This window comes from Capricornis sumatraensis, chromosome 15 (genome assembly GCF_032405125.1).
Source record: "Capricornis sumatraensis isolate serow.1 chromosome 15, serow.2, whole genome shotgun sequence".
Classification (NCBI taxonomy): Eukaryota; Metazoa; Chordata; class Mammalia; order Artiodactyla; family Bovidae; genus Capricornis; species Capricornis sumatraensis.
In genome coordinates, this window is record NC_091083.1 from 27,330,082 (window position 1) to 27,356,635 (window position 26,554).

The window sequence follows — 26,554 nt, forward strand, 5'->3', positions numbered from 1 at the left end:
GAGGACTGTGGCTGCCAAAAGATTCCCAGCACCCAGGCAAGCACCTCTGGAAAAGATACTACCTACACCTGTAAACACTACAGAAAAAGTCTCTCCATTGTGTGGATGCCCAGGAGAGAGGTTCCTTTCTCAATCTTGTTTTCAAAAAGTAGATGATTTTAAAATTAGGGTCTAGGATTTAAACTCATTTCACACACTTCCTCCCTGTATAAATATTCATGGTAAAACTTTACTTTTAAAGAATCCAAGAAATGAAATAAGAAGTTACTGACACCCTTTGATTACTATCTATAATTCAAATGAAGAATGTTGCATTTTGTTAATACAACATCTTCATTAGAGAAAAGCAAGCACGGTTGCTTCCTAAAGACATATAGAAACTTATGAACAAAAGGTACCTCCACCTCCCAAACGGTCCAATTTGAGGCCCTGCAAGGACTGGTGGGAGATAAAGAATGCTAGAAATGGTCAGATTTTTCTTCTATTATTAAACTGGAAACTAGGAATTTAACAGGAGCCTCAGGTTTGTTGGCAGTTAAAAAAAAAAAAAAAGAAAACAGGATTTCAAGCTAGACAGTTTCTAGTTTTGATGTATGACTCTCATTTTTAATTAACAGAGATACATATTCAGAAATACATATTAACATTCTTTTATTCATTGTATCAATGCACTAGTCTTATAAAGTGGCTGGAAAAAAAGCCGTGCATTCACCCAGAAACCAAACATCTCAGTATGACAAAGAAAAGTGCTACTAATCTTGATTCATTACCCATCCTGTGTGTGTGCACTTTTTCTTCAACAATAAGGATTCTTACCTTGTTGTGAAAGTGGGAAGGAAATCTGATTGTTGCCTACATCTTCATACTTGATGCTTACCTGTAGGTAAAACGAGATGTTTAATTACTGACGCTGAATAATGCTGACTGATTAAATGTTAAATAGGAAAAAAGTAATCTACCTACCGAAGATGAATGATCAACACTTGTAGAAGACGTCGTCACTGTTGCCAAGTTCATTTTGGATTGCACAAATAAAGGTTTAACTCTCTGAAAGACACAAAGGGTATGTACCATTGTTATCCAGGGGAAATAAAGATCAACTCAAATGGAGGTAGAATGCTCTTCAGTCCTTAGTTAACTGAGATATGAATATTATGCTTCTAACTTAATTGCTCAAATATCACTGGGGAAATAATTTCCTTTAAACCCAAGGAATGTCAGACTCTTTGTGACCCTATGGACTGATGCCTTCTAGGCTCCTCTGTCCATGGGATTTCCCAAGCAAGAATACTGGAGAGGATTGCCATTTCCTCCTCCAGGAGATCTTCCCGATCCAGGAATTGAACCTGAGTCTCCTGAAACTCCTGCATTGCAGGTGGATTCTTTCCCAACTGAGCCGCAAGGAATAGATCCTTTCCTAATTCAGGCTACTTTGTGAGAAAATTCAAGCAAAAATGTTTTCCTCAATGTCTCTTCTGACTCTTCTTCCTTTTGATTCTCCCTAAGCCATTTGGGATTCACTCCCTTTAACTGGCCAGGTCTCACAAGGTCATCCCCAGCACCACTCAGTTCCTGGAAGCTACACAGTAGTGGTCCCGGTTTCCAGGAACTGAAGAGTGAAAACAAAAGCATCTCTTCTAGGAGTTCAGAAGCAGCAGCACATAAGCAGAACAGCCACCAACATCATATATTGCACAGTCAATCACGACACTAAAAATATGCTGGTGAAAATGACCAAAAGCACACCAAGCATTATTATAAAAAAGAGGTCTGAGGTCTGTGGGTGCACCCTGGGAGTTTATGTGACGTTTTCCCTATTCAAGGCTTCTCTCTTGTTGGTTTGTATGTATGCATACTCATTTGCATGCATTTTCTATCCCTCTACAGCCTGCTCCCACTCCTTTTTTGTTCCCCTCAACAAATAAACCATTTAAACATTTATGTGAGGACTCCCTTGGTAGCCCAGTGGTTAAGACTCCAAGCTCTCGATGCAGGAGGCCTGGGTTCAATCCTTGGTCAGGGAACTAGATCCCATACTAAAGAGCCTGCATGCTGCAACTAAGACCCAGCACTGCCAAATAAATAAATAAAAAGAAATATCTAAAAAATTGTAATCTTTGGTTGAGAAGAGAAAAAACTGAAGGGGAAGAGACTATTGTATATATAGACCAGTTTTGGAACACTTTGGGGGAGTCAATTATTAAAAATCCTTAGCAAGTTTCTCGCATGTGCACATGCTAAGTCGCTTCAGTCATGTATGACTCTTTGTGACCCCATGGACTATAGCCCATCAGGCTCCTTTGTCCATGGGATTCTTGAGGCAAGAATACTGGAGTGGGTTGCCATGCTCTCCTCCAGCAGATTTTCCCAACCCAGGAATCAAACCTATGTCTCTTATGTCTCCTGTACTGGCAGGCAGGTTGTTTTTTTTTTTTTTTTTTTTTACTACTAGCACTATTTGCAAAGCATAGCAAGGTTCATTTTGCTATGTAAATTTAACTAAAAATTAGAAATAATATCATCTTGCCAATGTTCTTAAGTTCTTTGATCTCTTGCAGCAACTTGGATTTAAAAAATCATCCTAAATTGAAAATTGTGGAAAAAAATTTTAAAAGAAAGTGATTTTAGGTTGTAAGCCTTTTGAAGCAAGAAACCAAAATTTATATTTCTTGTGACCTTTCTCACAAATCTTATTTGTCCCCAGAACACTTAGCATTACAGCAGTTTCTAAATGGCATTTATAGTATGTTAATTTACTCATTGTTTACAATTTACTAATTATATTTCTACACTGCACATCATTACTTCTACAACTCCCAAGCAAAAACATTAAACAGGTTTAAAAATAGTCTATTTTATATATATGATAGTCATGCTGCTGCTGCTGCTAAGTCGCTTCAGTCGTGTCCGACTCTGTGTGACCCCATAGATGGCAGCCCACCAGGCTCCGCCGTCCCTGGGATTCTCCAGGCAAGAACACTGGAGTGGGTTACCATTTCCTTCTCCAATGCATGAACGTGAAAAGTGAAGGTGAAGTCGCACAGTCATGTCTGACTCTTAGTGACCCCATGGACTGCAGCCTACCAGGCTCCTCCATCCACGGGATTTTCCAGGCAAGAGTGGTGGAGTGGGGTGCCATTGCCTTCTCCGATATAGTATATATCATAGATATAATTTTACAGTTTATTTTGTCTATGATATCACTTATACATAAAATCTTAAAAAATGATACAAATGAACTTATTTACTAAACAGATATAGATTCAGACATACAAAACAAAAATGATTACTAAAGGGGAGAGGTGGGGAGGGATAAATTAGAAGTTTGGGATTAAATAGATACTCACTAGGAGTTGGTGATGGACAGGGAGGCCTGGCGTGCCGCGATTCATGGGGTTGCAGAGAGTCGGACATGACTGAGCGACTGAACTGAACTGAGCGCATGTAAAATGAACAATAAGGACCTACTTATATTACAGGGAACTATACTTCATATCTTGTAATAACCTATAATGGAAAAGAACCTGAAAAAGAACAATATATATACACTGTACATATGTTCAGTTATATATATATGTGTGTGTGTATATATATATATACACATGTGTATATACATATACACATGTGTGTGTGCTCAGTCGCAAGTCACGTCCATCTCTTTGCGACCCCATGGACTGTAGCCTGCCAGGCTCCTTTGTCCATGGGATTTGCCAGACAAGAATACTGAAGTGGGTTGTCATGCCCTCCTCCAGGGCATCTTCTCCACCCAGGGATAGAACTTGAGTCTCCTAAGTCTCCTGAATTGACAGGTGGATTGTTTACCACTGAGTTACCTGGGAAGCCCCCCCACCACCACCACATATGTATATAAATAATAACTGAATCACTTTGCTGTACACCACAAGTTAGACAACATTGCAAATCAACTATACTTCAATTTTAAAAAAGTCTATTTTGGAATTGGGCTTCTTCTATAGGTTACTTCTAGTGTAAAAATGAATGGCCTGGTACTAGGAACAGATTCTTGTACCTCCTTTTTCCATTTGGAAGTGACTAGATACTTGGATCTTTAGCTGTGATTGTTCCTGTGTTCCATCCATGTGCACAGTGGTCAGGTTAATAGATTCCTCCCAGGAGGAATGAGTCACCCTCCTCTAAAATTTTCACTTGCCTCCACTGTAGCTCAACCATATCACATGGAAGCCATTTGTTTACACATCTATGTCTCATACTACATTGAGCTCTTTGGGTTCAAACACTGTCTTACGCTATCAGCATCTAGCACAGTGCCTCTCTGTACTATCTCCAGGGCCAAGATCAGGGATTCTAAAAAAGCTAAGTTCAAAAAGAGACATCAAAGAGACAAAGTGCATCTACCCCAATGTGTACTTACAACATAATTGAAGGATGTATCAGCCAGCACTGCAAACTGACGAAATAATGTGTGCCTAGTAAACATCTCATTCTTAAGGACATGAAAGCTGAAATAAAACATGTAATGGAATTAAAATGAGCAGAAATCATAGGAGAGAGCAAATTGGTATTATGTTCATGTGATAAGAAACTAGAATTTTCAGTATAAGCACAAAGAGATGCAAGTAAAAAATTTTAAATATTAATATAAACTTATCACTCTTTGGTTTCTAAAATTATATATTTTCCAGCCGTGAAAAGCAAATAAGGAGGAATAGCCTTAATAATACTAGATATTAACATATATCACAAAATAATAGTATAGTAATATCCTGGAAAGGAAAAATAAATGGAATAGAATAGGAATACTGAAACAGATTCAGGAATATACTAGAACATAGTATGTGACCAAAGTGGCACCATATCCCACTCCAGAAAGAACTGGAATAAAGACCTAAATATGAGAGGTAAGTCAAGAAGGCTTGTTTTAAGAAGTGGGAGAATATCCTAGTGAAGATGGAGAAAGATTTTCTAAATACATCTAAGGAAAAATATTGATGGATAAAGATTAAGAATTTCTGTACAATAAGGGCAACATACACAAAGTTCATAGACTGGGAAAAGGTATTTGTAACATCTAAAATTGACAAAAGCGAAGTCACTCAGTCGTGTCTGCCCCTTTGCGATCCTATGGACTGTAGTCTACCAGGCTTCTCTGTCCATGGGATTTTCCAGGCAAGAATACTGGAGTGGGTTGCCATTTCCTTCTCCAGGGGACCTTCCTGACCCAGGGATTGAACCCAGGTCTCCTGCATTGCACGCAAGTGCTTTACCCTCTGAGCCATCAGGGAAGCCAGGACTTTTCTTCTTCCAGGGAAGAAGGTTCCTCTGGAGAAGGAAATGGCACCCCACTCCAGTACTCTTGCCTGGAAAAGCCCATGGATGGAGGAGCCTGGTAGGCTACAGTCCGTGGGGTCGCAAAGGGTCGGACACGACTGAGTGACTTCACTCACTCACTCAAAATTGACAAGGAATTAAAAATAAGAATACACAAACAAATTTCACAAGCTGAGAAGAAAGCAAAGAAGATGAAAAGAGTTCACAAAAGAGGACATCCTTTAAAGGGAAAACATCAGATCAATACAAGCTTTTGAAAGTCAGATAACACCAAATATTAGAACTCAATCCTTGTATCTCTCCATTTTTCTCCAACACTTATTCTTAGTTAATCTCATTTAATCCCATGACTTTAAATACCATCTATACTAATGCACCCCAAATGTATGCCCCCAGCCTCAACTTTCTTCTGAGTTCCAGACTCATATATTCATCTGCCACTAGACATCTACCCTTAGGGTACTAAGAGGCATCTTGAATTTCACATATAAAAACTGATTTCCTGACAAAATGAGCTTGCTTGTTTGAAGTTGAAGGCAACTTCATCTTTTCTGTTGTAAAAAATCTTTGCAATCAAACTTGACTTCTTTCTTTCCCCTCTTGCTGCAAATCTTTCAGTACCTCCTACTTTCAAAACATGCTGCTGCTGCTGTTGCTAAGTCACTTCAATCGTGTCTGATTCTGTGTGACCCCATAGACGACTTTCAAAACATAGCCCACATTTAATCATTTCTCAACACCTCCTAAAATCCTATGGATGGAAGAGCCTGGTAGGCTGCAGTCCGTGGGGTCGCTAAGAGTTGGACACTACTGAGCGACTTCACTTTCACTTTTCACTTTCATGCATTGGAGAAGGAAATGGCAACCCACTCCACTGTTCTTGGCTGGAGAATCCCATGGACGGGGGAGCCTGGTGGGCTGCCGTCTATGGGGTCGCACAGAGTCGGACACGACTGAAGCGACTTAGCAGCAGCAGCAGCAACACCTCCACGTCTCCCATCCCAGTCAAATCACCATCATGTTTTGCCTAAAAGAGGTTTATTCTTTCCGGAGCTCCTAACTTTTCTCCCTGCCTTTCCTTTGGTTTCCCTATGGCCTTGTATCAATACAGAAGTCAGAATTATTCTTTCAAGACATCAGATCATTTGGGTGTTTCCTTAGTTCAAGACTCTCCAATGAGGTTTCAGGGTACCAACTCATTATTCTGAATATTGATAAATAAAGAGGATCAAGCATTTATCTTGCCTCATCTCATCTGAAACTATATTTCAGGGTAACCTGTTGAGGGGAATGTTTTTCTTTGATAGAACTTAGCTAAGAAATGCAGAAAGAAAGATAAAACTGAAGTATTAACAATTTGCCATCCTAATGAAATCTTGACTCATGGTTTGTTATTATTAATAGATGTTAAGATCATTTGGAGAAAGGTCAATTGGTAAACCTTGAAATTCATGAATCAGGCTGATAACATGATTAAAATAAAGCCAGACACTAAAGTGCCCTATGATGGGATGCGTAAGAATTACCTAGTAGTTCGCGTGAAGTAGTCTTGCCTAAAATATTGAATCTGAATCTAATCAACTCTCTAGATTTAAGATCAGTTTGTAGGAAGTACAGACTGAAGAACATGCTAAAAGGCACCACACACACACATATACACATGCGTGTAAACAATTAGCCAAATCCAGAATGGGGGACATTCCACATAAGAAATGAACACATTTCTCTAGCAAATCAATGGACTGGAAAGAAAGGGGCTTATGTGGGATCGTTATAGGAAAAAAAAAAAGGTTTAAAGGATGTAACATTCACACCAGTCAGAATGGCTGCGATCCAAAAATCTGCAAGCAATAAATGCTGGAGAGGGTGTGGAGAAAAGGGAACCCTCCTACACTGTTGGTGGGAATGCAAACTAGTACAGCCACTATGGAGAACAGTGTGGAGATTCCTTAAAAAATTGCAAATAGAACTACCTTATGACCCAGCAATCCCACTGCTGGGTATACACACCGAGGAAACCAGAATTGAAAGAGACACATGTACCCCAATGTTCATCGCAGCACTGTTTATAATAGCCAGGACATGGAAACAACCTAGATGTCCATCAGCAGATGAATGGATAAGAAAGCTTTGGTACATGTACACAATGGAGTATTACTCAGCCATTAAAAATAATTCATTTGAATCAGTTCTGATGAGATGGATGAGACTGGAGCCGATTATACAGAGTGAAGTAAGCCAGAAAGAAAAACACCAATACAGTATACTAACACATATATATGGAATTTAGAAAGATGGCAATGACGACCCTGTATGCAAGACAGGAAAAAAGACACAGCTGTGTATAACGGACTTTTGGACTCAGAGAGAGAGGGAGAGGGCGGGATGATTTGGGAGAATGGCATTCTATCATGTATACTATCATGTAAGAATTGAATCGCCAGTCTATGTCTGACGCAGGATACAGCATGCTTGGGGCTGGTGCATGGGGATCATCCACAGAGATGTTATGGGGAGGGAGGTGGGAGGGGGTTTCATGTTTGGGAACACATGTAAGAATTAAAGATTTTAAAATTTAATAAAAAAATAAAAATAAAGGATGTAACAGCCAAATGCAGTGGTCTATTTATTCCAGATCCTGATTTAAATAAACAACTATAAAAGATTCCCTTGAGATAACCAAGAAATTTGAATATGACTTGGTTAATAAGAAATATTAAAGGATTTATATTGCTAGGTTTCTTAAGTGTGGTAATGACCTAGTAGGCATGTAAAAGAGATTTTCTTACCAATTAAAAACCAGAGCTCCTAGGTTGGTGAGCGTGTGGAGGTATGAGGAGAGTAGCATTGCCCAGGGAGCAGGAGTTTTGAGAGCCCGCCCGCAAACTTTGCCCTGTGCATCTCTTCCATTTGGCTGTTCCTGAGTTATATCCTTTTAAAACAAACTGGTAATATGAAGTCCCAGAGTGGACTTCCCTCAAGGCCGAAATGTTGGAGAAATTTATTCAGGGAACACGGGTTTGATCCTTGGTCCGGGACGATTCCACATGCCATGGGGCAACTAACCCTGTGCGCCACAGCTACTGAGCCTGTGTGCTGCAACTGCTGAAGCCCGGGTACCTAGAACCCATGTTCTGCAACAAGAGAAGCTCACCGCACGCCGCAACTAAGGAGTGGCCCCTGCTTGCCTCAACCAGAGAAAGCCGGTGCACAGCAACGAAGACCCAGCGCAGGGGAGAAAGACAAAAACGAAAAACGAAGCTTCTAGTGATTTCCCATCTCGGAGCAAAACCTCAAATGTTCTTCTTCTCTGAGCTCTTCTACCACTCGCCCCTGCTCATGTCATTCCAGGCATCTGGTGTCCTCACTGTTCCTGAACACATGAGCCAACGCTCATCCCAGCACTTCTGCACAGGAGGCTTCTTTGGGGGGAAGGGGGGAGTCTCTTCTAAGCAACCGGACAGCACACCCCCCTCACTCACTCAGATCTCTGTATCTGAAGATAATTATTATCATGTGCAAATAAGCAGGAATATGTTTTAATAGGCCTATGGCGGAAGATGACTCTGTGGGTCTGATTAAACCAGTTATTAAGAGAGTCTGTCCATCCTGTTGATTATTTACATTTAAACACTGAGATCAGGAATAAAACAGAGTTTGGAATTTAGTTTTTATTTGAAGTGACTTTGACTACTCTTCTACTTTAGGTCAGTTATTTTGCATTTCTTATTAGAAGCATGTGATGGCATTTTATATTACTTAATACACAAGAAAAATGCTAGGCTCCCAATTTCCTTAAAAGATGATTAGTCATGTTTTTTACAAATAGACTTTGTATAGATCACCACACTATACCTGTTCCTGAGAATTAAGAATTTCTTTTCCCAGTTTTTGTTGATATGTTCTGATTCCTTTTTAATCCTGTAATAAATTTATAGATGGTTATATATATACAGTATGTACTAGCTGCAAATGAACAATTATAAATTATTATTACCAATACCTTTCTGACTTCTTTTTCTCTTTCTCTAACTTAGACGTTAATACTTGTATTTGCTCTTCCAAAACACGTTTCTCTTCTTCAATCTTTCAATAGAAAATACATGACAAAGTTAATGATATGAATCCTGTTTGTATTATCCATAAATCTGAAATGTTATTTCTATTAAATAGCATACCATAAAAAATAATTTGAGAGAACAATGAGTTACATTTACTTGCAAATTCCCATGAATTGGAAGAATGTAAGATCCCATGCCTCCACTTCCCGTAAATGATTCACTTCAAAGCAGCCACTGTGAGACAACATTATGAAGCAACCAAAATTTTTCTTCATCACCCCTCCCCTACTAGGTATCGCGTTTTCTAAATCTCTTCATTATAGCGGCAGCTGCCCCCAGTTACTGTATTTCCTCTATCAAAACTATCCTCAGGAAAGGATCTGACCAACTCAATCACATTAGAGCTATATGTTATTTCTCGTTGTTGTTTATATTTTACAAGGGGATGAAGTTTTGGCAAAGGAATGAATCTGTAACAGTGGAGTTATAGGCATGTCATGAGATTTCTCTGGATGTGGCAGGGAGATACCCCAGAATCTGTAGAGGCAATCACCCTATAGAGGCAATCAGGTGCTCTGTCTCTTCATTAGATTGATTCTTGGTGTAGCTTTCGAAGTCATTGCTACTTTCTCAGAATAGTCAGCATCCATATAAACAACATATAGGTTAATAATAATGGTCACATAGTCATTACTATACCTTAGCCACTGATTGTTTTATCTTCTCCCCTTGCATCACAGCAGGTACTTCATGTGTAGCCTGGAGAGAAAATAAACTAAGGTAAATATAACATTTCAAATCAAGGCATGAAGGTGTGGTTTTTCTGTAGTTTAGAGAAAGGCAAATGAGAAAAATCATGCCAACACTAGTTCCATAGGGATCTTGACTGCCTCAATTAATTTACAAGACTCAGGGTTTACACACTGCATTTGCAATTGGACAGTTATAACTGATTAAAACCAATGTTCCCACTATTGCTTTTTAAAAAATTTGTTTTTTTAAATGCATTACTCTGAAATTGTATATGGGTCAACATGTATATATGTATATATTTTTAAATAAGCAGGCAGTTATCACCCAGTGAAGTCAAAAGCTTAAAAAAAAATTATTTTCCTCAACTATCTTTTGAATTACATCAAATGAATCCCACTTATAGATATAAAAATGCTGCATTTCAAAATACTTAAGTAAATCACTTCTACTTTTTTGTTTTTTAGACTGTAATGCATTGTTTGCTCATTTATTTACTAATAAATAAACTTTATTTTTAAATTTATTTACTTATTTGGCTATGCAAGATCTTTTGACCTATTGCCTGTCTTAAGGGGGTCAGTTCAGCCAAGCAGGGTCTGAAGCCAGGTCTGCTGAATGAAGTGAAAGGAATCCAGCACTCCCCTGAGCAATGAGAAGAGCTATAAAAGCAGAGGATGGCCAGGCAGGACCCTAAGGCACGAGGCGCTGGTGCGTGGTGAAGGCACAAGGTGACCTGTGCCCAGGGGTGATGCCAACATTCAATGTGAAATGGTGTCTGGGTGATGCAAACTGTCCCTGTCACTCACCTTCGGCAACCTTGTCCATCTAAAAGGTGTCCTGTGAGTGGGTGGTTTTAGTAGCAGCTGAAGAATTGGGTTGAGTTCAGAATCTGATTCAACAAAATGTGAACTGGGATGACAGAGTGCCATGAAACTCAGGAACTGACTTGTTTCAGTAGGAGAAGGAGCCTAAACCCAGCAGAAGCCATGAGAAGATGCCATGGGCATCTGCAGAAACCAGTGGACACCCTTTTGGCTCCCATAAAGCGAAGAATGTAGGCTTGAGCCAACTTTACTTACATTTGAAGGGACAGTGAGGATGCAGCTGACATTAGTTGCCACATATAAAAAATGACAAAATTTGTAATTAACAGTCATAAAAGTTATTATTTTTGAGTGTCTACTATGTGCCAGGTATGTCACACATATTGCCATTTATTCTACATACTAACATTAATTTCATCATCCCTGTTACTTTAGATATTTAATGATGGAGAAAGCATGCCAATTTAAAAAATATAAACAGCAGATAGTATATATGAACATAAACTCTCACTTCCCAGAAGCCAAAGGTTTTGTTTTTAGTTTTTCTCATTGTTATAATTATAAATAAATAGTGGCCTTTAGTGCTTTGGGCTCTCCACAAATAAAGATTAAGATTTAGAGCATTTATTTACTATATAGCACAGGGAACCATATTCACTCTCTTGAAATAACCTGCAATGGAAGAATAATCTGAAAAAATTTGGCTGAATCATTTTGCCATACACTTGAAACTAACACAATACTGTAGTGTTATACTTTAATTTTATCAATTTTACTTTACAAATATTATTTTATTTTATAATTTTACTTTACAGATTTACTTTTAACCAATTATACTTTAATTTTAAAAAGTAAATAAAAATAAAACCAATGGAAAAAATTTTTTAATTAAAAAAAATAATTTAGAGCATTTGAATTACCTGCTACCTTCTCTCTTTCCTCACATGCTCTATTTTTTATTTGCAAATGTTTAGCTCTTACTGGGGTTGCCTTTATTATGGTTTCAATATACGAATGTCTATATTGTGGTCTATGAACCCTCTGCTGATAATTTCTGATTATCCCCTGACAGGTGAATTCTCAGCAGGACTTAATCCTGAACTTGACCGTAACCCTCAGCTCTTACCTGAGTTCACTGAACTCTAACTTCTATTCCATCAGTCCCCGCATCCTGCAGAGCTTTCTGGTGGTCCTAGAACTACCCAAATTATTGTTCCCTTGGTTGTCTCCACACCTTCCTGGAGAAAACTACCACCTACCATCACCAGCATAGTGACTCAATCTCCCCAAGGCCCATGTAGCAGGAAAGGAATCAAAAACAAAACCGGAGGCACAGCAACACTAATTTAACAAAATAGTGAAAGTCTTCATTCTCATCAGCCTTCCTTGGCTTCCAATATGTGGGAATCACTCAAGCTATGGGAGGCATGCACTTTGGGGGCTCCCTCCACCTATCTGTTCTCAAAGAGCACAATCCACTTGAAATGCCTCTCTGACCAGGGCACAAGGAGTACACACTGCGAACACTGCCATTGGTTAACAGGGGACCGAAGAACCATAGGAATAACAGCCCCAAGCTTTGGAGGGGCTGTATACGAATGGATCTGCCTGCCCATACAGGAGACACAGGCTGGATCTCTGGTCCAGGAAGATTCCACATGCCACAGGGCAATTAAGCCCTTGTGCCACAATTACTGAGCCCATGATCTTTAGAACTTGTGCTCACCAACAAGAGAAGCCACCGCAATGAGAAGCCCCAAACTATCAAGTGGCCCCACTTGCCCCAACTAGCGGAAGCCCACGCACAGTAGCAAAGACCCAGTGTGGCCAATAGTAAAAATAAGTGAATAAACAAATTAATTAAGTGAAATAAAAAGAATCCACAGAAAGTTAGGAAAACAAACTGGCAAAGCAAAATAAGTTTCCACTGAGAAGGACATTTATATTTATTTCACTCTATCTGAAGTCATATCAGTAGTTGAAAGTTTATTTTAAAAATTGATTCTGTGTTTAAATTCGTGTACAGTAAAAATTAGTTCCAATTTTCAAGGCTCCCTTTTCCTGACGCTCATATAATGATCAACTCTGTAATAACTAGAGATAAAACCCTGCTAAAGCCTATCTTATGTAAAGCAAATAATTATTCAATCTCTCCCAAAGACAATACTCTTAGCATGACAAAGATAGCTTCTCTTTTCATTAAAAAAAAAAAAGTACCGCATGTAGACTAGAGTGTTTGCTCTCCAGTTTGAGTTGAACTTTCAACTCTGCTGTAGCACGTTATACTGAATCCTGACTCTGTCCACATTAAACTGTCATTTTGTTTTGCCAGCTGCTGGCATTCCACTTTCACTGGAATACATGTGCTGGTCTTTATGTGGTTACTCCATTGACAGGTGCAAACACCGGACTGCTAAACAATAGACAGAGGTAAAAATGAGTGGTAATAGAAAGTAGATAACTTCCTAAGTAGGAAAATACACATTAAATTATTACAAGGAAAACCAAACATTGTGACTAGAAATAACTCATTAAAAATATTTCTCATACTGTCTTGAATTTACTTCAGGGAGATTCTTTACCATCTGAGTCACCAGGGCTCTCTCTCTCTCTCTCTCTCTGGGCATCTTCCTGACCCAGGGATCGAACCCGGGTGTCCCACAATGGAGGCAGACGCTTTAACCTCTGAGCCACAGGAAAGCTCCTTATATATATATATAGAACTAAAATCCATAAAATTAAGAAATAAGTCTTATTCATAACAGAAATCCTGATTCTTAAATGTTTCCCATATTTAAGCATTTACAACAGGTTAAAAACCAACATTCAATAAATATAATATAAATCTGGAATCAGTAGCCAAGGTTTCTATTAATAATAACAGAAGCACAATTATGTTTATTAGCTGTCATAAGATCAACCATATTCCTTATCATACCCCCTTTCTTCTTTTATTCTCAAAGACTCATTACATTCTTTAATTTCTCCCAATTTCCACAAACATCCCTCTTCTTAAACTTGGGCCATTCATTCTGGATTTAATACCACCTTGAACCTCTCCTTTAAACCATCAAATATATTATCATCAAAACGATGTTTCTAACTCAGGAAGAAAGATGATCTTCTGTCTCTAAAATTTCACTAACCTTGACTTTGATATTATCATTTCTTTCTAATTATCTTCTAAGCAAACTACTAATTTTGAACACTAGTAATGTGCCAGTGTGTGGTGGGTAGTGCAGCGGGGAAGGAGGGGCATGGAATGGAGAATGTCACAAGCATAGGAAGAGAGGAGGAACAGCCCCTGAATAGAAACAAAGTATTAAGAAACCATTAGCAAACTGACAGAAATTGCTTAAGGAAACTGTTACTTCTGTGGAGTGAAATACTGTATGTAATTGATTATCTATATATTATATACTCAGTGGCACTGAACAGCCATGTGACTGGTGGGATCTCAGTTCCCCAGTGAGGGATTGAACCTAGGCATCAGCAGCGAAAGCCAGAATCCTAGACGAAAAATGTTGTGTAGCTTAATCAGAATTCACTTGTATATTTTCAGCTAGAGAGACAGATCATCAGAATTACTCCCTAGGTTGCTCAGGCTCATGTCTATCAGTTCTGGTGGCGTGAAGTCCAATGTGGGTTCACCATAATGCTTTCAGCCACTGGATTAACCGGACTCCATAACACTTCAGGGCTCTGGTTACAATATCTCCTTGTTCTATTCTGGATAGAACAGAGCACTATCTCCCACATAGAAAGTGGTGAAGGAGATCTTCAGGCCATTTTCAAAATTTTCAAAAAGCCTAAAAATCAGTGTACCTTGATTCCCTAATAAGGTTGCATAGGCTAACAAAATGAAAAAACTCTTTGGATTTGGCTGGCATAGAATCAATTCAGTAAGCAATCCTTAGTCACCTAAGGCTGATTGGAAATACAAGTTAGCAGTCATATGTAACAGGTGAATAAGGGGAAACAGTAGCTTTCCTTTAAGTAGTTCAGGTTTTTGAGGAACAGAGACTACACTGAGGCATTCCATGCAGAGAAGTCTATGAAAATACATGCCTAAAGAAAAGGAAATTGACGTCTGCTGTAATTTATAAAAACTAAACCCTAGGAGTTCAAGAGAAACCTGGGACCTAGGACTGCAGAGGTCAGGGCTGAAGACACTGACAGGGTGGAAGAGCTGGATCCAAAGAGGATGGGCAGCAGTGCACTGCTAGCGTCCGGGGTGGGGTGTAGCAGCCTCAGGCTGATGCTGGGGAGTGTTGGTACTGAAGTTGTTCTATGACATCTGTCTGTGATTGAATTCACAGCATAACTGGTGGATGCAACGATGGCAGTTAGGTGAGTGACCGCATGTCAAATGTTCAGGGGGTGAGCCCCAAGTCTGGGCAGGGTCAGGACTCTGACCAAATGACCTGGTGTTCGAGACTGGCCCCGACTTCAGGGAGAACTGGGGAGAAGCCCACAGCTAAAACCAAGGAAAATGGAATAAAGCAACACGACGCAGTGCGGAGCCAGAATACTGCCCTGGGAGCTCCTGGGTGACATTTTCTGTTACTACCAGGTGGTATTATCAATTACTATTATCAATAGTTAATATTACTAATACATGTCAGGACCTAGTGTCTGCCCCATGGTTCAGAGTGTCTACAGAAGAATAAAACTTGATACAAATCTCTTTCTTCCCTGGTTTCCATAGCAATATCTTAGGGCTTTAAATTAAATTACACTAAGATATCATACATTTTACAAGTAAAATGTTATCATTGTTCCCCAATGAAAATAAACAAGAAGCAAAGTGTAAAACCTTTCAAGTGATTTTTTAACAAAAAAATTTTTTCATTTGTGCAAGAGACATTGGAGATTATTTTCACCAAAATATTTTCAGTTCCAAATATACTATAAGTACTTATTTATCATCCAGCTATTTAGAATAATATAACACAAAAGTCAAAGCCACCTTTTGGCTGAATGATATTTCTCCAATTTTTCCATTTTGGTCTCTGACAGCAGAATCTAAAGACCCATTCACTTTAGTGGCAAATGACAAATTTGGTTTAAAAACAAAAACAAGTAATTGTAGTGTATGATTTCACTTATCTCTGCATTTTATTATTATTATTATTTTTAATCTCTGCATTTTAAAGTTATTTCTATTTGGGACTTCCCTGGTGGTCCAGTGGTCAGGACTCAGCACTTTCACTGCCATGATCCCCAGGTTCAGTCCCTGGTGGGGGAATTAAGATCCTGCAAGCCTCTTGGCATGGTCAGAAAAATAAAAAAGAAAAGAGTCATTCCTATCAGGAAACAAAGATTCAGTATGATTAGGAAAAATGTTGTTGTGTCAACATAATCAATGGGCTTCCCAGGTGGCTCCAGTGGTAAAGAACCTGCCTGACAATGCAGGAGACATAAGAGACACCGGTTCGATGCCTGGGTTGGGAAGATTCTCTGGAGGAGGGCATGGCAACCCACTGCATTCTTGCCTGGAGAATCCCATGGGCAGAGGAGTCTTGTGGGCTACAGTCTATAGGGCTGCAAAGAGTCAAACACGACTAAAACGACTTAGCGTGCAGTCTATCAAAATACAGTAAATTCCCTCTGACAGCCTCTGAAGACTGTATACGTGTTCAGGACGGTCCCAGCTCTGTATTACTCCACCACCTTGTGGAGGGGTGGGGGTACAGATCAACAAAGAGCAAAACACTGGCTTTTTCACATAGCTCTGCAGAGCTATGAACTGCCTGCTTTATCAAGCCAAGCCCAGAGGAAAAAAATAACAAAATAATGAAACGACGAACTGATTGTATGATTTTCTTCTCTGGTGGAGTTTATTTTCCACTTCACGTGCAATTCAATTCAGTAAAAGGAATGTATAGGAGAGCTATAGGGAAAGATCTTCCTTTCATCCACCTTACCTAGAATTCTCTACACCCATAATAATTCCATATCACATAATCATAATAATTTTTAAAAATTACTAGCTGGCAGGATGACTATGCTCATACTTACAAAACTATTGCAAAGTACTTCACCGTGCAGTTCTTGAATTGTTTAAAGAACAGTATTCCAGAGTTTTTATGAAAGTTCTTTTATGCTGTCCAAATTGCTTTGTATCTAGTGAAGTTTACGGATGGGAACACGACTGACGGTCCCCTGTCCCACTTCCCACACGGAAAGGTCCCGATGCTTTCTGCAGATCTAAGCACATGCCATATGTTCCATCAGCACAGACAGGTGACCCCGTGGAAGCTCAGAAGTCTTCCAGAGAAGCATTTACTGGGTGCAGCCTTAATTCACTAATTACCCTGGAGCAGGGCTGGGGGTGCGGAGGGGAGGGGAAGCTAGGAACCCAGTTTTAACCTTGTTCTGTGAAACCTCAGTATTTGAAATGTTTTACAGCTATCAAAAAATAAACTTTACACAAAAACGCTGTCCAAACACAAATTTCACGTTGTGAAATCTTTCATAAACAGAAATCAGACAGCAATGTTCCTATCACACTTTTCAGACTGGCTAAATACTCCGTTTATCACCGTGTGCGCCACTGGGTGAAGCACGTGTGCTGTTCCCACAGAATGACACAGATTTCAAAAAATAAGTATGATTAATTAGATAAGGTGAATGACTGATGTAAAATGTTCCTGCAGCAAGCCCTCTGTTTGGTCATCTACACATGGTCAAGATGATAAAACCCTTTAGAGACAATTTTTAAGGAGTCCAACTACCTCGGTATTGACAAAATATTCAAGAGTTCTGAGAAACAGGGAAATGATAACCAGAGTACATATATGGAGAATTCATCTACAGTGAAGAATATACTGCATGGGGAGGTGATGGAAGGGAACACTCACTATAATAGGATTATCATTAACAGAAGTGTATATGAAAGTAATAACAGTGTGCTAGAAAAATATATTTCACATTAAAAATCAAGTCAATTCCCATGAAAATGTTAAGTCCAGCTTACGTCATCTCTCCCCTCCCCCAGTCCAATTTTTACTTACTGTTACACATTAACTTCTGAGTCTCTGCAGCTGACAAAATGTACTGTTAAGCTTCAGAAACATTTAGATAACAATCATTTTGGTCAGAAGGAAAGCCTGGGACACTTAAGAGAAAATCCTCATGACACTTTCTCAGATATCCTTTCTCCTCATCATGGTGTATTTTTTTTTTTTGTCTCCCCTTCATGATACATTTTCCCTGGGGGAGAATGGGCAGTATTTTAGCCCCTTGTAGCTGGGACTTTGGAAGCTCAGTTTTGATCTGTAAACTGGGGACACTGGAGTGTCTAGTCTGCAATGCTAGGATTGAGTTAGAGCCCTGGGCTTGCTGCAGGGACCAGGCTGCTCTGTCTGGGTTTCTGACCCTGCTCTGCGATTCTCCCACCATCATCTCAGAGCCTCAGACCACAGACCCCTGGCATGCACCCTGATTTCACGGCAGCTCAGAGGTTTCTGGAACAGGATGCCACTGTGGCCACAGGCTCCCTAAGTCTCAGGCTTGAACTAGAGCCCCTCACCCAGTAAGGCTGGGCCCCTGCACCCTGGTTAGCAGGCAGCACTGCAAACTCAAGCCCAGCACTTGCTTTTTACCTTTCTGTTTTGGTTTTTTTTCCCCTTGTGTGTGTGGGTTTCCCCCTGTCCTGCCTCCCTCAACCCCCACTGCCCCAAATACTTCCCAGACCTGGATTCCAAAAAATCTTACTTCTGGAACCTAGTCACTGGTCAGGCATGCGCCATAATCCCCAAGTGTCATTCTCCTCATTGGGAAATTACATCGGTTTCCGGTTGTTGATGTATCTTAACTCTCTGCAGAGTGGAAGTGCTTGTAGAGGAGAGTGTTTTTTCTCAGCTGCTGGGCTTTCCTTCCAAGTGGAGCAACTCCCCACTAAGCATTACACCTGCCTCCCTCCACCTCTGCTCCACCGCCCTCACTCCCCTCTGCTGGGTTCAAGTGGTGACCCTCCTGCCTGGTGAGTGATGGAGAGAGGGTGATGCCTTTTCCTGCCCTGTCTGGAGCCAGAATGACACAGTGAGCAAGATTCTACTCTGTCCTCCTGCCCTGAGTGTTGGAGCGGTAGTCTCTGCCCTCTGTGAGAGGAGGAGGAAGAATGTGGGGACACACAGCAACAAGAGTCTGGGAAACCAAAATGTGCTCGTGGTCGGACTCTCTCCAGGAAATGCTGTACCTTGCAAGTACGTGTCACCGATCAGCATCTAAGCTTCCAAATGGTGTGGAAAAGGAGTTATGACTGGTTGCATGATTCACAGTGCCCACAGGATAGATCAGTTCCTCAGAGAAATGCAACTATTCCTATAACTAGGGAGTACCCTGGCAGTCCAGTGGTTAGGATTCTGCACTTTCGCTGCTGAAGACATGGGTTCAATCCCTGGTCAGGAAACTAAGATCCTGCAAGCCTCTGATAGATACTGGGCAGTCATGAGTTAGAGATTTTACACCTTGAAAGTGCTTGGAAGGTTTCTCTATCTTACTAATTCAACAGAGATCCATGAAGGCTTGCTGACTAAGCCAAATAAACCACCAAGCTAAGCACAGAGGTGGCATCCTCCTGGGTAAGGTAAAGGGCCTGATGAGGACACGCTGGTGTGGAAAGAGCAGCCAGAGCCTTCTGTCCAGACGCCCACAGAGGGGGCAAGGAGAGTGGAGTGTTTGACACTGGCCTTGCTGCTGGACCAGAGAAGCAACGCTGAGGTTGCAGCGGTGCTAACAGCGCCCTCTGCAGGTGAGGGTGTCACGGGTTGTGAACCAGTCTCACCGTGGGTGGTTCCTCCTTGAAAGTCTTTGAACTCTTGACCCTCTTGGTCTTAGAAGGCGATGAACCGACGGAGGAAGAACGTGGCCTCAGAGAAATTACACCTGCACTCTTGGGCTGTGAGGGCCACTGGGATGAAGGGGTCTCTTTCTCCTTGATGCTTCTGGGGCTCTGGCACAGAAGAAGAACCATTCTGTTACTACCCATAATGCCATTCTCATTACTCGTGTTTCAGAGTCACCTCCCTCACTTTTGCTCCCTTGCCCTCCTCTCTTGAGCTAGAACCACAGGTGGGAGTCTTCAGTCCCAAGGGGCCTAGATCTGTCTTGCTCCCAGTGCCACCGTCCCATATCCCCCAAGCCCAAACCCCGCCTGATTTAGTCTGCCGGTGGGGCCTGTTTTTCTGCCCCTCCCACTGATGCTCAAGTACTGAGACAAACATACCAACAGACCATTGATTTCTAAAGTTCCTGGGGAGGTGGGATTTTTGTGGGGTGGGATGAAGCGGTAGCTTGAGGAATGTTTCATATTCCTAAGAAGGCAGTAGGAGCAGGGCTGGCAGGTGGAAGCCATGGGACAGGCGTCAGAAGGGCCAGGGCACCGAGCCTGGGGGTCGGGACACCAGTGATACTTCCTGCTCTCACTGCTCTAACCTCCCAGGTCCTCGCCTCCCACTCACATGCCTTGCCTCACTTTTAAGCATTTTCTCCTTCAAACTCAGATGCGAGAAAGTGAAAAGCCTCTGGATGATGTGTATAGGTTCTTCAACTCAGCTGCCCAAATATGAGATGAACAGAATAAAAGGAAAGAAGTAAAGAACTTAAATGCCAACCTTGGCAACTATGGCGTCATACTTTCTTCTCATTTCAAGGTCTTCTTTCTGCTTATTAACCTATGAAATTAAAGACTCGTGTCATTTGTTATCATTGGCAAAGATGAAAAAAGAGAATTTGTGGTAAATCTTCCTTAAGCAATGAAAGAGTAGCATTTTAAACCATTTCGCTGCCGAAACTATTATGGGAATATAAGTCACAATATTGAATATAAATAAATCAGGAGAGAAAATAAATTCACTCCTAGAAGAAAAAGTACTTTGTAATAGAGCTTATAGGAAAACATGCAATTGTTTGCTTATGTGTTTTTATTAACATTATCGTGTACCAGGCACTGCACTGTGTTGCTATTCAGCCACACTGTATTAGGCTCTTAGAATAAATAACACAGAGGAGGCTTGCTGGCTACAGTCCAGGGGATTCTCAAAGAGTCAGACACAAATGAAGCAACTTAGCATACACACAAACCTTGCCTTCAAGCATTTAGGTTCTAGCAGAAAATGAGTTTCTAAAATGCTTCAATTAAAAAAAAAATTATATATACCAAAAATGCATGCAGTGCAAATATAAGTTAGAAGTAAATTAATATGACCATCTGACTTGAGAAAGAGAACAACAGCCACAGTGTTAAAGCCCCCTGTGTAACTGTCACCATCCTATAACCAACTCCAAACCAGGAAACCACTATTCTGAATTTTGTGCTTAGTATTCCCTTTTATTTTCTTGATTAATTTTTTGTCAGGTTTACAGACTTACCACCTCATCCCATTGGTATCCTTAAGCAATATACACATTTAGTTTCGCTTACTTTTAAACTTTTTTAAAAAATCATTATTTATGTGTTCTCCCTTAATGTGTTCACTCCATCATTTCTGAGATTAACCTATGTTGATACTGGAAGCAGCTCATTCATATTCGCTGCTATATACTATTCAAGAGTACAAATACAGCATAATGTATTTATCCATTCCCTGTCAATGAACATTTGGGAAATCCCAGGATTCTTCTTTTCTATATAATATGGCTTTAAATATTCTTGAACCTGTTCCCCCAGGCACATGTGCTAGGAGCTCCTTGGTGATGTTATATGCCTAGGAACAGAACTTTGGGGCATATTTTAAGAGAATGATCAGCTTCAGCAGATAACCCAGATTTGTTTTCCTAAGTTTCTGTAACAACATACATATTCCCCAGCAGTTTATGAGAATTCTTTACTCTACATACTTAACAACACTTGGCACTGTTATATTACTCATGAAGCCAAGCACATTTTCAGTTCATTGGTCACTGGGTTTCTTCTCTGGTGAAGGGCCTGTTAAAAACTTTAGCCCAGATTTCTACTGGGTGGTCTTTTCCTTATTGATTTGAAGGAGTTACTCACATATTCTTGAAAACAGCATTGTGAATACATAAACGGTGTGAATATTTTTGGATATTTGTGGCTAGATCTTTAAATTTTCTTTGAGACATCTTCTGATGAAAAGGGGCCCTTAATTTTCATGGGGTTGATTTTTTTTAATTAATCAACTTATTTGGCTGCACCAGGTCTTAATAGCGGCACACGAGATCTTTAGTTGTGGCATGTAGGGTCTAGTTCCCTTATTAGGGGTTGAACTCGGGTCCCTGCATTGGAAGTGTGGAGTCCCAGCCACTGGACCACCAGGGAAGTCCCTGAAACTTTTAATTTTCCATTTACACCTTGTTTATTTTGTGTCTTGTTTAGGCAATAATTTCTACTTTGAGCTTAACAATTTTCCTCTAAAATTTAAAGAAAATTTCCCTTTATATTTGAATCCTTAATTCATACAAAATGGATATGCATGGTATGAGGTGGGGAGCCAATTTTATTTTAGGCAACTGTTTAATCAATTCTCAAGCATCTTTAGTGAAAATTCAACCTATTTCCATTGATCTGTGGTACTGACAGATACTGAGTATTTAGGTATGTTTGGTTCTGCTACTGGGTTCTCAATTTCTTCCCAAAGCTCTGTCCATGTCCCAGAACCATGATGTCTTAATCACCTTAAATTTATATTAATAACTCACAGAAGTCTCTCCCTACTCCATCATGTCATTATTTCACCTTGTTTCTTAGCTATTCTTGACCCTTGTTCTTCCATATTAATTTCATTTTTAAAAATTTTATTTATTATTTATTTTTGGCTATGCTAGGTCTTCATTGCTGCTTGAGGGCTTTCTCTAGTTGCGGCAAGCAGGAGCTAGCTGCAGTGCATGGGTTTCTCTTGTGGTAGCTTCTCTTGTTGCAGAGTTCAGGCTCTAGGTGTGCAGGCTTCAGCAGTTGCAGCTCCTGGGCTCTAGAGTTGTGGTGCATGGGCTTAGTTGCTACATGGAATGTGGGATCTTCCTGGACTAGAGATTGAACCTATGTCCCCTGCATTGGCAGGTGAATTCTTAATCACTGGACCATCAGGGAAGTCCCTTCCATACTAATTTCAAAATAGGCCTGTCAATTCCATAAAAAGCCTTATAGTAATTTTGGCTGGAATTTTATTGCATATAGAGATCAGTTTGGCAAAAACTATTGCTAAGATAATCCAACTCTGTAGCTCACCTTTTCTGTTTTCTTTCAATATTTGGAAGAGCAAAAGTTTTTAATTTTGATAAAATGCAGCTTACACTATTTAAAGAAATCTCTGCCAAATTTGATATCACTAAGATCCCTACTTGGCCTTGTTTTATTAATTTGTGGCTTTAACTATTACATTTATACTCATGAATCATCTCAAGTAAATTTTTATATGAGGTGTGAGGTAACCGTTAAGGTTCATTTTTTGCCTAGAATCAATAACCTCAGATATGCAGATGACACCACCCTTATGGCAGAAAGTGAAGAGGAACTAAAAAGCCTCTTGATGAAAGTGAAAGAGGAGAGTGAAAAAGTTGGCTTAAAACTCAACATTCAGAAAACTAAGATCATGGCATCCAGTCCCATCACTTCATGGGAAATAGATGGGGAAACAGTGGAAACAGTGTCAGATTTTATTTTGGGGGGTTCCAAAATCAGTGCAGATGGTGATTGCAGCCATGAAATTAAAAGACGCTTACTCCTTGGAAGAAAAGTTATGACCAACTTAGATAGCATATTGAAAAGCAGAGACATTACTTTATCAACAAAGGTCCGTCTAGTCAAGGCTATGGTTTTTCCAGTGGTCAAGTATGGATGTGAGAGTTGGACCGTGAACAAAGTTGAGCACCAAAGAATTGATGCTTTTGAACTGTGGTGTTGGAGAAGACTGTTGAGAGTCCCTTGGACTGCGAGGAGATCCAACCAATCCATTCTGAAGGAGATCAGCCCTGGGTGTTCTTTGGAAGGAATGATGCTAAAGCTGAAACTCCAGTACTTTGGCCACCTCATGCAAAGAATTGACTCATTGGAAAAGACTCTGATGCTGGGAGGGATTGGGGGCAGGAGGAGAAGGGGACGACAGAGGATGAGATGGCTGGATGGCATCACCGACTCGATGGACGTGAATCTGAGTGAACTCCAGGAGATGGTGATGGACAGGAAGGCCTGGCGTGCTGTGATTCATGGTGTCACAAAGAGTCGGACACGACTGAGTGACTGAACTGAACTGAACTGGTCCAATTATATCGGCATCACTGGTTGAAAAGATTATCCTTTCCTGCTTGAATTGTCTTGGTACTTTTGTTAGATATCAGTTCATCTTATAGGACCCAAAGAGTCTATTTCTTGGCTTTCTACTCTATTCCATCAATCTATAAGTTTATCCATATACTAGTAGTATGTTGTCTTCACTAGTGTGTCTTTACAGTAAGTCTTAAAATCAGGTTATGGGAGTTCTTTCTCTTGCTGTGCTCTTTTTCAAAATTGTTTTAGCTAACCAAGGTCCGTGAATTTCCATATACATTTTACAGAAGATTGTTGATTTAAAAAAATACAGGCCTACTGAGATTTTGATTAGGCTTGTATATACAAATCAATTCAGACAGAACAGTTAAACAACATGGATCTTCTGAATCATGAACATGGTATGTTTCTCCATCTATTTAAATCTTTAACTTCAGTATTTCATATGGTTTTGTACATAATTAATCAAATTTATCCATAACTATTTCATATTTTTATGCTATTGTAAATCAAGTTTTTTAAAGTTTCAGTTTTTGATTATTCATTTCTAGTATATAGAAATACATTATTTTGATCTTTGCATTCTTGCTAAGTTCACTTTATAATTTTAGTAGGTTTTTGTAGATTCCTTAGGACTTCCTATATAAATTATCATGGTTATCTGGGAATAAAAACCGTTGTACTTTTTCCTTTCTAATCTGTATGCCATTTATTTCTTTTTCTTGAATATTGTACTAGCTAGGACCTAAATAACAATGTCTAATGGAAGTTATAAGAACAGAGTCTTGTCTCATTTCTCATCTTAGACTTAAAACATTGCCTTTCACTATGAAATATACTAACAGTTATGTTTCATAGGTATTTGTGATCAACTTTAGAAGGTTTCCTTCTATTCCCAGTTTGCTGAGAGCTTTTATCATAAATGTATATTGGACTTTCTCAAATGCTTTATATATATATATATATATATATATATATATATATATATATATATATATATAGATAGATATATATATTTGCCCTCTGGCTCCAACATTTTCCAGTTTTACCATATGCAAAATACATTCATCCTTATTCAAGGCCTCAAAAAATCTCATCCTCTGAGAGCATCTGCTTGAGGTCAAGATCTCATTACATAAATTAGGTTCAAGTGCAGATGAAGCTCCTTGAGTAATTTTATCTTGATCGGAAGGCCCAGCAATTAAAGAGACAAGTTATCTGACTCCACAGTCAACATACCATGGTGGGACATAAGATAACCACTAAAGATCCTCCCCTTGGGTCAAGGACTCATCTATTTCCATTGGAAATCTGTGATGGCTCCTAGGCACAAAAAATGAGACATGTATTTTAAAAGAGTAAATGATTGGGTTCCCAAAATATGACTTTTCTAGCTAAATGGCCAAACACTGGCATGTTACATGTAACAGACAGATTTGAAGCATGTCTCAGAGGGAACTTGGGCAACCAGGAACCCAGTATGAGATCAAGGCCACTGCAGAGATAAGTCAGTGCTGTGCCCTGACATCATAATTCCTTTCTATCTGAAGTCTGGATTGTTTCCTAGAAATAAGGTGCACTGAGATGAAACAGATGGAAAATTAGTTAAGGGTAAGAGTTCAATTATGGTAGTTTTCTGATAGGGATCTTCTTTTTGTTAGCTTCAGGATAAATGAAAGTTCAATATACAAAATCTACATATAAAAATCAGTAGCATTTCTATACATGAACAACAAATTATCTGTGAGAGTAAAAAGAAAGGCATCTCATTTACAATATCACCAAAGGCAGTAAAATATTTAGGAATATATGTAACCAAGGGAGTGAAAACTACAAGACATTGATGAAAGAAATCAAAGAGCATACAAGTAAAGGGAAAAAACTTCATGTTCATGGACTGTAAGAATTAATACTGTTAAAATGTCCATACTACTCAAAGCCATCTACACATTCAGTATGATCTCTATTAAGATTTCAACGGCACTTTTTACAGAAGTATAAAAAACAATCATAAAATTTATGAAAGTGAAAGTGAAGTTTCTCAGTCGTGTCTGACTCTTTGCGACCCCGTGGACTGTAGCCCACCAGGCTCCTCCGTCCACGGGATTCTCCAGGCAAGAATACTGGAGTGGGTTGCCATTTCCTTCTCCAGGGGATCTTCCCGACTCAGGGATCGAACCCAGGTCTCTCGCATTGGAGGCAGATGCTTTAATCTCTGAGCCACCAGGGAAGCCCCAAAATTTATATGGAGCCACAAAGTCCCCCCCCCCACTCAAACCAAAGCAATCCTAAGGAAGAAGAGCAAATCTAGAGGAATCATACCTCCTGATTTCAAACTATGTTATAAAGCTATAGAGTCAAAACAGTATGGTAGT

At 39.8% G+C, this 26,554-nt stretch overlaps 1 protein-coding gene across 1 annotated transcript in view; it reads right to left on the reverse strand.

Moving 5' to 3' along the window:
- C15H10orf67 (chromosome 15 C10orf67 homolog) overlaps positions 1 to 26,554 on the reverse strand; it is a 106,710-nt gene that overhangs the window by 20,486 nt on the left and 59,670 nt on the right. Inside the window, exons 10-16 of the mRNA XM_068986751.1 lie at positions 20,569 to 20,628; positions 19,740 to 19,907; positions 9,314 to 9,396; positions 9,166 to 9,231; positions 4,394 to 4,481; positions 964 to 1,047; positions 817 to 877 (exon numbers count right to left, since the gene is read on the reverse strand). Coding sequence (XP_068842852.1) covers positions 817 to 877; positions 964 to 1,047; positions 4,394 to 4,481; positions 9,166 to 9,231; positions 9,314 to 9,396; positions 19,740 to 19,907; positions 20,569 to 20,628 — 610 coding nt within the window. The remainder of the gene's footprint in view (positions 1 to 816; positions 878 to 963; positions 1,048 to 4,393; positions 4,482 to 9,165; positions 9,232 to 9,313; positions 9,397 to 19,739; positions 19,908 to 20,568; positions 20,629 to 26,554) is intronic.